General features: G+C 37.5%; 1 protein-coding gene across 1 annotated transcript; it reads left to right on the top strand.

The window, feature by feature from the left end:
- Positions 1 to 11,551: 11,551 nt before the first annotated feature.
- LOC136043723 (RNA-binding protein pno1-like) lies at positions 11,552 to 12,300 on the top strand. The gene has a single exon (XM_065728633.1). It carries the CDS (start codon positions 11,592 to 11,594, stop codon positions 12,279 to 12,281), a length of 690 nt encoding a protein of 229 aa, XP_065584705.1. The 5' UTR covers positions 11,552 to 11,591; the 3' UTR covers positions 12,282 to 12,300.
- The last annotated feature ends 1,136 nt before the right edge of the window (positions 12,301 to 13,436 follow it).

Raw genomic sequence — 13,436 nt, 5'->3', positions numbered from 1 at the left:
GTTGTTATATCAAAATTTTTAGATAGTTTTATCATAATTGAAAGGTTCCATGTCTATGTCTTTGGAGCTCCTTGGAAAAGATCTTTAAGTTATGAAATTTATCTATTGTTTGCATAGGCTGTAGTATTTGTTATTGTGAAGTATGCTTACATTTGTCGGCTAGGGGGGTTGTGGATTTTCTGCTTGTGGATTTCCACGGGGAGAATTTTCCAGGGAGGAGGAAGCTACTGGGGCTGAACGTTTCAGGGTAAATTTTATACAGGGAAAATTTGTGGAACCTAAGTGTTACTTTAGTGATTTGAGGATTTACTAAGTTAATGAATTTAGTAACTTCAGTATTTCTTTAAAACAACTAATATTGTCCAATATTGCCATCGTAAAAAAAAAGTTTCAATGTTTTCAGTATAATGTATACATAGGATATACTATATTTGAAATCATAATTGCGAACATGTGCTTCTCTCTTATTCTGATCTGAAGCCCCTCCCTGGAAAAAAAGAAAATTGTAGCTGAAAAATATTTTTTTTGTTTGTGTGTGTGTTTGTTTTTGACCTTCCTCAAGTACAAACGAATGTTGAAATTGGCCTTAAAAATATATTTTACGTTCTGTATTTTACCCCCTTTCCATCTAGAAAAAGCTTCGTTATCGTACCTCTCCACCCATATCTGTTTGAACTCCCCTCTCCGTTTGAACTCCCCTCTCCCTTTCAATGTTTCGCATTCAAAAATCCTAAATCTTGTTCATTATATTAAAAGCATAGGATTCTGACAAACATTCAAACGGGGATAAGTCCTCTAATTCAGACAGTGAAAACAGGTACGAAAGTCTATATATTTTAATTACATATGCAACAATCATCATGAGTTGAGATACTAAAGTATTAGAATTAAAACTAACATATTTATATAAAACAGAGTAATTAACTTCCACTTCATTCAATTGATTTTTCTCTGAGAGAGTATAATAAACAGGGTTCATTCAAAGTCTTGAGATGTAAATTTTCTTCTTTAATCTTGCCTCAATGTAAAATTAGATTTCCAATGAATATGCCAAAGTCTAGTTTCTTTCTTCTAATTGCAAAACAAATGTTGAATTTATAGTTGTATACTTTATGATAAATCATTGATAAATTTGATAAGTTGAATATTTGATGTAAATGATAAATCCAACATTTCTTTTGAAATTAGAAGACAGAGAAGACTTTGTCACCTTCATCAGAAACCCATTTTACATTGAGGCAAGATTAAACAGAAAAATTTACATCTCAAGACTTAAAATGAACCCTGCTTATTGAACTAGAAAAAATCTAGTGAATATATATATATACTAGCTGTTGGGACCCCAACACCTAGTTGGTGGGGGCGCTTTGCGCCCCCCCCCCCCCCCCGAGCCCCCCTGGCGGAAGTCGTTACGTGCCATATTAGTTACGCGCCATTGTAGTTGTGTCCCTGTGTCCCACCTGTGAATATAGATAGATATATAAATATATTTTTAACTACATAAAACTTGCGAATGTACAACATTCTTGGCTGTCCCATTGTCTGTGCATATAAATAGATTGTCAGGTTTACCGACTCTTGAACATGCAACATATAATTGTCCATGGGAAAAACAATCTGTATTCAGATCTATACCTCATTATTCTAATGATTGCCCTTGAGCTTTGTTGATGGTGATTGCTAATCGAACATTCCCTGTGTCCCTGTCGTCATTTATATATCCCCCTGTGCCCCCCGGCGTCCCCGTTGTTGTTGTTTCCCTGTGTCCCGGTCGTCATTTGTGTCCCGGTGTCCCGGTCTGTAATTTCTCTTTGAGTGTCGCGGTCGTCATTTATATTCCCTGTGTCCCGGTGTCCCGGTCGTCATTTTTGTCCCGGTCGTTATTTGTGTTCCGGTGTCCCGGTCTGTAATTTCTCTTTGAGTGTCCTGGTCGTCATTTATATTCCCTGTGTCCCGGTCGTCATTTGTGTCCCGGTGCTTTGTTGATGGTGATTGCTAATCGAACATTCCTTGTGTCCCGGTCGCTTTCTCTTTGAGTGTCCCGGTCGTCATTTATATTCCCTATGTCCCGGTGTCCCGGTCGTCATTTGTGTCCCGATGTCCCGGTGTGTAATTTCGTCAATCAACAAACATGACGTCAGTCGACACACAAACATGACGTCACTCGACACACAGACTACAGACTTCACTACTTATCTATATACTAGCTGTTGGGGTGGCGCTTCGCGCCACCCCAAGCCCCCCTGCGCGCGTAAGTCGTTACGCGCCATATTAGTTACGCGCCATTGTAGTTGTGTCCCTGTGTCCCACCTGTGAATATAGATAGATTTATATATGTGTTTCAAACTACGTAAAAATTGCGAATATACAACATTCTTGGCTTTCCCATTGTCTGTCCATATACAAAGCCGTATGTACTAATAATGACGTCATATGCAAACGCTCTTTTTACAAACAAACAAACATGCATACACACAACTCGTTTTTATATAGATAGATAGATAGATAGATACAATACAAATTAACTACGTAAAACTTGTGAATATACAACAGTCTTCGCTGTCCCATTGTCTGTGCGTATAAATAGATTGTCAGGTTTACCGACCCTCAAAGATGCAACATACAATTGTACATTGGTAAAGCAATCTGTATTAAGATCTATACCGCATTTTTCTAGTGATTGCCCTTGAGCTTTGTTGATGGTGGTTGCAAATGCTAATCGAATTGGGAATTGCAATCTTTTAAATTGAAAGAGCAGATCCGTTGGAATCATGGGAATGCGAGGAATAAGAACAGCCTCACCCTCATAAGGCCCTGTCAAGATTGTGGCCTCTATTAGGTTTTCCATTGTTTTTTTTACGGCAAGTCGCATGCCATTGCAAAGCTTTGGTGGGTTGATATTTCTTAAAAGTATTATTGGTACGCCTATTTTTAGTTGTAGCACGTGTGGTGGAAACCCTGAAGGATCTATGGAATTTAAAAATTCAGATGGATAATTAACCGCTTCATTTGGTTCCAAAATACAAATTAACTGCGTAAAACTTGCGAATATACAACATTCTTCGCTGTCCAATTGTCGCTGCATATAAATAGATTGTCAGGTTTACCGACCCTCGAACATGCAACGTACAATTGTCCATGGGAAAAACAATCAGTATTAAGATCAATACCACATTTTTCTAATGATTGACCTTGAGCTTTGTTAATGGTGATTGCAAATGCTAATCGAATTGGGAATTGCAATCTTTTAAATTGAAAAGGCAGATCCGTTGGAATCATGGGAATGCGAGGAATAAGAACAGCCTCACCCTCAAAAGGCCCTGTCAAGATTGTCGCCTCTATTAGGTTTTCCATTGTTTTTTTTACGGCAAGTCGAGTGCCATTGCAAAGCTTTGGTGGGTTTATATTTCTTAAAAGTATTATTGGTACGCCTATTTTTAGTTGTAGCACGTGTGGTGGAAACCCTGAAAGATCTATGGAATTTAAAAATTCAGATGGATAATTAACCGCTTCATTTGGTTCCAAAACTGTGTCGACTGACTTGTAAAGGACTGCCTGGTCTTGAATCTTGGTCAAAACAATATTGTTGATTTCGTGGACGTCTATATTTTTGGGTGCCAGAATCGCTCTTTCACTTAGCCATTTATTATTTTTATAATTTTTTAGAATATTCGGAAATACTTTTTCAATCAATTCATTTTTGGACGTCACTAAATTACAGAAATCAGCAGGTAGTTGTATACGTCCTGAAATTGAGTCTACTGGGAGCTTTCCGTTTCCCATTGCCAGCAATTGATCTGAAAATGTTTGACCAGAGTCATCGTTTTGCAATCGGACACGCATATTTGTAGTTAATTTTAATGTTTTTACGTGTGCCCATAAATTAGAATTTTTCAGGCAAGCATTCATTTCGTCTGCATGAGTTGATCTAGGTATTATAGGTAATGTTTGCCTGAAATCTCCCGCAAGCAATATTAAGGTGCTGCCAAAGGGTTTCGACTTCCCTCGCAAATCTTTCAAGCATTGATCCAGAGCCTCAAGCGATTTTTTGTGTGCCATTGTGCACTCATCCCAAATAATAAGTTTGCATTGCTGCAATACTTTACCCATCCCAGATGATTTGGAAATATTGCACGTGGGAGTTTCTGTAGAATGCAAGTTCAGAGGCAATTTCAAAGCGGAATGAGCAGTTCTTCCACCAGGCAGCAATGTTGCGGCTATTCTGGACGACGCAATTGCCAACGCTATATCATTTTTGATCGAATTGATGCCAGAATCAGTTTTATCACAAACGTTTTACCAGTACCTCCTGGCGCATCCAAAAAGAAAATTTCTCCAACGTTGTTATCGACACATTGCATTATCGTATCATAAATGTCTTTTTGTTCCGACGTTAACTTGGAAATGTTATTTTGTACATACGACAATAGATCACTCGTACTGTAACTTTGTTCACGATCCAATTCTACACATGTCGAAACAGCAGCGATACGGTTAGGTGAAGGCATTCCCAAATCCTGAAGAGGTTTGTTTGCCATACTTACGCACAAATCTTCTATAACAACTAAAGTGTAGTTATAAATTTCTGATGTAAAATCAAAAGTCATATCTGACGTCTCTAACTGTTTTCGATGAAGTATATCTTCGGACATTTTTGACTTATATTTTTCCCATAACTCTGTAGGAGCTGATGGAGAGCAAGTTGTTAAAATGATGCCAAACAATGCACGAATTTGACTTGGGGTTGACGTTTCGCACGCGTCATTGATGCAGTTATCCCAGTGTTGGTCATTCTCCAATAAATTCAGAGCTTGGCATGCACTACGGTAAGTGTCATGTATAGTACCATTTACATTCCTCAAATACTCAAAGGATGTCGGACCGGGTACATTCACCAAAAGCAGACGTAGAAAGAAGCATTCATGTTGATTGGGGTGAATGGTGTAGAGTCTTCCTATCGCGGTATCTTTGAAGATGGTAGGTTGGCCGTCGACTGACTTACCCTGTTTTCGACGTTCAAATACTTTATTTTTAGTATTCCACGTGTAATACGAAGGCACTTCAGTATACAGCAGTTTTTTTGCAAAAGAATCATTTTTGCAAAGCGAAACAAAAGCTGTTAATGTTGTATCCGGTGGATTCAGGACTCTTTGTTGCACGTTGGTTTCCGTGAAATAAACACGTTGACCATTCTGTAAATGTACCGCTAAGTGAAGAACAGCTGGACTACGTTCATGTATCGGAAATGAAAGAATTCGCCAAACAGCTTCATTACTGCTTATGTATCTTCCAGCCTGATATTCTACGATTTCATCGAAATCTTTGATTTCGGACTGCAAGCCAAAAACTGCCATGTCACTGCCTTTGTTGACGTATTTACATATGTATTTGATTGCCTTTACGGAGTTACAGTATTCAACGTTTATGTGTGCATTAAATGTTTTTGATAATAATGGGGAATATGGAACAACCCACTGGTTATTGGGTACTAAAAGTCGAGGATATTGCTTTGTGCACCTTCCTTTGGCCATACGTGGTGAATTTTCGTTCAGTGCACCGCAAGGTCCATGTATCATATTTTTTACAATAATATCATGTAACCCCTTATCGACATTTTTATCAGGTATTTCAGCGGAAATCACATCATCAATTTCGTTCGAAGTAATTTTTTTATGTAGCCAGATTAGTATATGTGCGTGTGGCAAACCTCGTTTTTGCCATTCCACTGAGTACATCCAGCATCGCACTGACCCAAACACTTCATGTTTTACAAGGTAGTTTATCAGTGATTTCAACTTTTGCCGGAAGACACGTGCCGTAATGTCATGCCTATGAACCGCCGATTGTCCTTGAAGTAAAAGTTGCAGTATCTCGTCCCAAGATTGATTACATGTAAATGTAATAAATAAATCTGGACGACCATAGAGACGAACATACGCAATAGCATCTTGAGCATATTCATGCATATGACGGGGACTGTCAGCATATGACGAAGGTAAAATTGTTAATCTTCCAACGTTTGTGGTATTACCGTCATTTATAACTGCATCTCGCAAATGAATGTATTGTTCAGAGCGGAGCTTGGTCTGATTCAGGCGGATCTGAAATCGTATAATATCAGGCTGGAAGATACATAAGCAGTAATGAAGCTGTTTGGCGAATTCTTTCATTTCCGATACATGAACGTAGTCCAGCTGTTGTTCACTTAGCGGTACATTTACAGAATGGTCAACGTGTTTATTTCACGGAAACCAACGTGCAACAAAGAGTCCTGAATCCACCGGATACAACATTAACAGCTTTTTTTTCGCTTTGCAAAAATGATTCTTTTGCAAAAAAACTGCTGTATACTGAAGTGCCTTCGTATTACACGTGGAATACTAAAAATAAAGTATTTGAACGTCGAAAACAGGGTAAGTCAGTCGAGGGCCAACCTACCATCTTCATAGATACCACGATAGGAAGACTCTACACCGTTAACCCCAATCAACATGAATGCTTCTTTCTACGCCTGCGGTGAATGTACCCGGTCCGACATCCTTTGAGTATTTGAGGACTGTAAATGGTACTATACATGACACTTACCGTAGTGCATGCCAAGCTCTGAATTTATTGGAGAATGACCAACACTGGGATAACTGCATCAATGACGCGTGTGAAACGTCAACCCCAAGTCAAATTCGTGCATTGTTTGGCATCATTTTAACAACTTGCTCTCCATCAGCTCCTACAGAGTTATGGGAAAAATATAAGTCAAAAATGTCCGAAGATATACTCCATCGAAAACAGTTAGAGACGTCAGATATGACTTTTGATTTTACATCAGAAATTTATAACTACACTTTAGTTGTTATAGAAGATTTGTGCGTACGTATGGCAAACAAACCTCTTCAGGATTTGGGAATGCCTTCACCTAACCGTATCGCTGCTGTTTCGACATGTGTAGAATTGGATCGTGAACAAAGTTACAGTACGAGTGATCTATTGTCGTATGTACAAAATAACATTTCCAAGTTAACGTCGGAACAAAAAGACATTTATGATACGATAATGCAATGTGTTGATACCAACGTTGGAGAAATTTTCTTTTTGGATGCGCCAGGAGGTACTGGTAAAACGTTTGTGATAAAACTGATTCTGGCATCAATTCGATCAAAAAATGATATAGCGTTGGCAATTGCGTCGTCCGGAATAGCCGCAACATTGCTGCCTGGTGGAAGAACTGCTCATTCCGCTTTGAAATTGCCTCTGAACTTGCATTCTACAGAAACTCCCACGTGCAATATTTCCAAATCATCTGGGATGGGTAAAGTATTGCAGCAATGCAAACTTATTATTTGGGATGAGTGCACAATGGCACACAAAAAATCGCTCGAGGCTCTGGATCAATGCTTGAAAGATTTGCGAGGGAAGTCGAAACCCTTTGGCAGCACATTAATATTGCTTGCGGGAGATTTCAGGCAAACATTACCTATAATACCTAGATCAACTCCTGCAGACGAAATGAATGCTTGCCTGAAAAATTCTAATTTATGGGCACACGTAAAAACATTAAAATTAACTACAAATATGCGTGTCCGATTGCAAAACGATGACTCTGGTCAAACATTTTCAGATCAATTGCTGGCAATGGGAAACGGAAAGCTCCCAGTAGACTCAATTTCAGGACGTATACAACTACATGCTGATTTCTGTAATTTATTGACGTCCAAAAATGAATTGATTGAAAAAGTATTTCCGAATATTCTAAAAAATTATAAAAATAATAAATGGCTAAGTGAAAGAGCGATTCTCGCACCCAAAAATATAGACGTCCACGAAATCAACAATATTGTTTTGACCAAGATTCGAGACCAGGCAGTCCTTTACAAGTCAGTCGACACAGTTTTGGAACCAAATGAAGCGGTTAATTATCCATCTGAATTTTTAAATTCCATAGATCTTTCAGGGTTTCCACCACACGTGCTACAACTAAAAATAGGCGTACCAATAATACTTTTAAGAAATATAAACCCACCAAAGCTTTGCAATGGCACTCGACTTGCCGTAAAAAAAACAATGGAAAACCTAATAGAGGCCACAATCTTGACAGGGCCTTTTGAGGGTGAGGCTGTTCTTATTCCTCGCATTCCCATGATTCCAACGGATCTGCCTTTTCAATTTAAAAGATTGCAATTCCCAATTCGATTAGCATTTGCAATCACCATTAACAAAGCTCAAGGTCAATCATTAGAAAAATGTGGTATAGATCTTAATACTGATTGTTTTTCCCATGGACAATTGTACGTTGCATGTTCGAGGGTCGGTAAACCTGACAATCTATTTATATGCAGCGACAATTGGACAGCGAAGAATGTTGTATATTCGGAAGTTTTACGCAGTTAATTTGTATTTTGGAACCAAATGAAGCGGTTAATTATCCAGCGCCACCCCAACAGCTAGTTTTTATATATATAAGATGTCCCGGTGTCCCGGTCGTCATTTGTGTCCCGATGTCCCGGTGTGTAATTTCGTCAATCAACAAACATGACGTCAGTCGACACACAAACATGACGTCACTCGACACACACACACAGACAACTTATTTATATATATATATATATATATATATATATATATATATATGTATATGGTAGTGTTCTAGTAAAGCGATTTCTTTTAGAAGAAAAAAGTTCTCGCATAGTTGTGATAGTATATGCTTACAAGATCATTTTCTTTCAAAAGAGGGGCTTGGTTCACTTGAGCTTAATGGTTAGAATAACTTTTTGCATCTCTAGTGATTAGTAGTAGAAGAAGCTGGCCATCTTGGGGTGTAGCTGTCTTAGTAAGGGCTGATCTCATGCCTCGAACTTATGCTTCAATGGATATTTACGTTGCCTAGAAAATTAATTGCACAAATGTATAATTTGTATACTAGCCAACTGATTCCAAAGATGAAAAGGCTGATAGGAAATTCTTCTTGCCATGTCGCAAACTTGCTAAATCTATCTCTGGTGCTTTCAGTTCTTGATCCAGAATAATTCTATGTAAGGATCTCAAGTATAATCTCAACAATGAATCTAGCCCTCATACTCAGTGACTTTTGTTTTCGTGCAATGCCTGGAGTATGCAGAAAATAATATCAACTTCACGTACATTCACAACTCAGAGTCAAAATCTTGTCTGAACTTTTTCCTGATTCCTTCACAAACTACTGCTGAAGCAATCATTAAAGTAATGACTGAAGTTAACATATCTGACCATTCCCAATTCATCAATGCATTCCAGTTTTGCGGTTGTATCCTAGCCCCATGGTGAGGGGAAAAAAGCAGTTCTATAGGTTTGAGTGAGAAATAAAGATATTTGTTTGTTTTGGTTAGTCTGTGATGATATGCTCAACAAGATAAAGTGCTATTTCAGTTAGTACTAGAAACCCAATCATTACCTGTATGACAGAAGCAGGTTCTGCTGAATGTCTTTACAAGTGAGCCCATTTACACGACGAATTTTGCTTAAATGGGATGTTCCAGTCAGAAATGTTCACATTGGATCTGAAGTCCCTGGCTGATCTGAAAACAATGAGTTAGTTGGCTTCTCGGAATGCCTCTGGGTTCTGGTACCCCTTGTGAAAAGAGTGTGAAAAGTCATGTATTGGTCCTGTGAATGAAGTCCATTTGTATACTAAATGTCATTTTGGCAATAGTATTAACATAGTTGATCAAAATAGTGACTTTGTCTGTTTTAATCCCAATTTGGAGTGAAAGTTGATAAAAGATAAGAAAGCCCATGACCATTCCGGTCCTAAAGTCCCAGATTAGACCGAGTGGATCTCCTATTATAAATCTGAGTCTTCACCACCAGACCAATCACTTCAAATACAGTATGAATCACAGCTCCATGGTGCACTCCAGGGTTCAAACCATTTGTTGGTTTCTTATTGTCGTTGTCAATGGTAACAATGCTATAAGAAAGCTAAGGAAAAAATATTCAAGAGATGTTGATGAAGTCTGCAGCATGCATCTGTTTATGGTGGTGCTAGGGTCACTTAACACCTTGCTGCGCTTTATCACTTAATTTCTTGCTCTGGATCATTGCCTGACTTTTTTCAACAGGTATAGTTGTTCCAGTTCTAAGAAAGGGTGAAGAGTCGGAACTATGTACCTCATACTGTCCTATTACTGTGAACCCAGTATTTTATGAATTTATAAAGCTGCTTAGGATTAATGAATTTAAAAAGGTTTCTCAACGAAACAAGTTTTTCAAAGAAAAGTAAAGAGCTCCATTAAGCCAAAAATGAGCATAAATAAATTGCAATTATATTCCAAGCGTAAAACTACCACAAATCAGCATCAATAAATAAATGAAACCTAAAATGAACAGAAATCACAATAAATAACCAAGTCAAACTCAAAACAAGCACAAGCTAACATGAATAGGGCTGAAAACCCCCATGCCTTCTCAAGACCAGAACACAATTTCCTCTTTATTGAAAAAAATGACCGTGGATTTTCAGTTTAATATGCATATACTGCTATTTATTCCTTAAAGTCTTGATTTCTTTCATTTATTAAAGTAAAAAAGTGGAAAAATTTAGAATGTATTTTGCTTTTAGTTAAGTGCAAATTCTGTTCTGGTCTATAGAAGGCATCGGGGTTGCCCATGCGTGGGGGGACTAGTTGCCCTAAAATCACTTTTGACTATTAAAAAGAGTGCTAACCCTTTCAATTTCCAATCGAATGAGCCCCTTTTGAAGTTTCTACGACGATTTCTATACGAAGTGCCCATGTCTAGAAAAATAATACATTGTGCCCACGTTGCTCTTTGCTTAGACAGCGCTTTTGCGCTGCCTAGGATAATGTAAACAGTTTTTGTTTCACTACTGGTAGTCAATTTGGATTTAAAGTAGGCCTAAGTAGACAATATATATTGTCTCCTCGCACATCAATTGATTTATTGTGATGAACAGGGTGAAAAGCTTATATTGGTTGCGCACGTTGTTATCAAGTTTTTATCGTTTCTAGTACTGTTACGTATCTTGGTTTTCCGATTGCGTTAAACCTTCAATCGACTCGTTTCTCTCCTGTTCAATTTTTTACTGAAAATGTCGGCCGTACATAAGGAATCATTGCTGACAGTAAATTTCCCTTTAACCCTCTTCTTACTTGTTCGCCTTTATAGAGTTTTTGTTTTTGTTATCCCACATATTTTCTCATTATCCCCCATTTAGCCAATCCTGTCGGAAGAGAATAAAAGAGCTCTTCGTTTTTATTATTATAAGTGTTATAAATACTTTCTTAATCTCCAACCTTGGGTCAGAAATTTAAGAGTAACCTCAAAATATTCTTAAAGTGTACTTTTTTGTATAATGTCTTACTTAAGTGTAATTTATGTTTTTTTTTGTAAAATGTAATTTACCTGTTTATTTTAGTTGATTCCCTAGAAGATCTTCCTTGTTGTTGTTTTGTATATTGCTTGCATCTTATAATGTTTTTTTTTTTTCTTTCTTCACATTTATTATTATTTCGTTTGTAATCTTGTTAAAAATGCCAAATAAATTCCATTCATTCATTCATATAAATATTTATTTTACTTTTTAGTATTTCGCTTGAAGCATGACAGAAAGCATATCTGGTTCCGCTAAAATTGCTACCAATAAGAAAGCAGATACTATGGAAGTAGAGGACGAACAGCAAACTGTAATACAGGAACCAATTCGTCCAGCGTTTCCACCTGCTAAAAAAGAAAAGCAGGCTGATGGAACTGAAATCCGAAAAATCCCAGTGCCATCTAACCGATACACACCCCTCAAGGATAATTGGATGAAAATTTTCACACCCGTTGTTGAACACCTCCATTTGCAAATCAGGTTCAATCTCAAAGCAAGACAAGTGGAAATCCGAAATGGAAAAAATAGTGATGTAAATAATTTACAAAAGGCGACTGATTTTGTGCGTGCTTTTGTCTATGGCTTTGATGTAGAAGATGCTTTGGCCCTCATACGACTCGATGATCTATTTATTGATTCGTTTGAGATTAGTGATGTGAAAAGCTCTTTAAAGGGTGATCACATGGCTAGAGCTGTTGGACGACTTGCTGGTAAAGGCGGTAGGACTAAGTTTACAATCGAAAATGTGACCAAAACGCGTATTGTGTTGGCAAATACGAAAATACACATTTTGGGATCGTATCAAAATATTCAAGTTGCAAAACGAGCAATTTGTAATTTGATTTTAGGTAGTCCGCCATCTAAGGTGTATGGTAGCCTGAGAAATATGGCTGGGAGAATGTTGGAAAGATTTTGAAATAAATTTTTTCCTTAAATCTGTTGCTGTTTTAATGCCTCACAAGGTTTTAGAATATAATGTAAGCTTTTTATTTTTTATTTTGCGGTGACTATAAAAGGACTTTTATGTCCAGTATGAGTAGACCCCTCCCGAAAAAAAACATCTAACCGATGTCCTGACTTGTATAAAATATGTAATCCTTGGTTTACACTGTGCAATTGTGGGATATTTTAGTTGATGTTTTGTTTGTGCAAGATTTTCAAGGCGCCAAACATTTACTGGCAAAATATTCAAAATTGAACCTTGTGGTTTTACTTCCATGCCTTCATAAGCAAAACAAAATTTTTGGGTGCCTTTTTTCGCAAATTATTTTTAGTACTAGTTGGGTCTTTCATCATTTTTGCTGTTGTGTTTATAAAATTTCTGAAAAAATCGCTCAGTTATCTCATATAGGTTGAATTTTTCCAAATGAAAATTACTTGAAAAAGCAGCTGAAATTGGCATTTAAATTTTGGCAACGAGCGAAATTTGCTCTTGTGAGAACCTGGGATATTTTGAAGAAAAATAGTTGTTTCCTCAAGAAAAAAAAAATACTGCCTTCGTTTATTTACGTTTAACAGTCCTCCTGTTGTTGGATCTTAGCAATGCTCTTTTTTTTTAAATGGAACGTGGCTTGGGATTGAAGACTTGCGTCCATGACATCTAGATACTAAACTGTGTACTTAATTTTTGCATTCTTTATAGGACTTAAAAGATGACCTTTACTTGGAGAACTTTAGCCAACTTTTTGGCGAGTAACTTGCCACTCGCGAATATGCTGTTTCTGTAAATTGGTTAAGTATGCTGCTTCAAGAATTGGGTCGAAAACTTTAACTCGTGGGGCTTTTGTTAAGGAGTTTCTATGGTATTAGTTAATATTCTCTATAGGTTCATGTTGATTCCTAATTGTTGTTTCGAACACAAAAACCAATTAATAACCTATTTCTGTGACCTACATGGAAAAAAAACTTTTTTGGTATTTTTGTATCCGATAAAGTCATGGAAACGGAACATTAGAACCAACAACAGCTGATTGTCGTTCAGGATTGGAGGATCTGCATATGTTGTAACTTCCACAGGAGCGGCACTTGGCTCCAACCAGATGGTCACGAACAGAAGATTCTTGATGGCAAT

Source organism: Artemia franciscana, unplaced genomic scaffold, assembly GCF_032884065.1.
Source record: "Artemia franciscana unplaced genomic scaffold, ASM3288406v1 Scaffold_867, whole genome shotgun sequence".
Taxonomy (NCBI): Eukaryota; Metazoa; Arthropoda; class Branchiopoda; order Anostraca; family Artemiidae; genus Artemia; species Artemia franciscana.
The sequence above is the reverse complement of the archived record's forward strand: the minus strand, read 5'-3'. Positions and strand labels throughout refer to the sequence as shown.

Bases quoted from the DNA above. Each gene is read 5' to 3' on its own strand.
- LOC136043723 (XM_065728633.1), top strand. From the start codon at position 11,592: ATGACAGAAAGCATATCTGGTTCCGCTAAAATTGCTACCAATAAGAAA.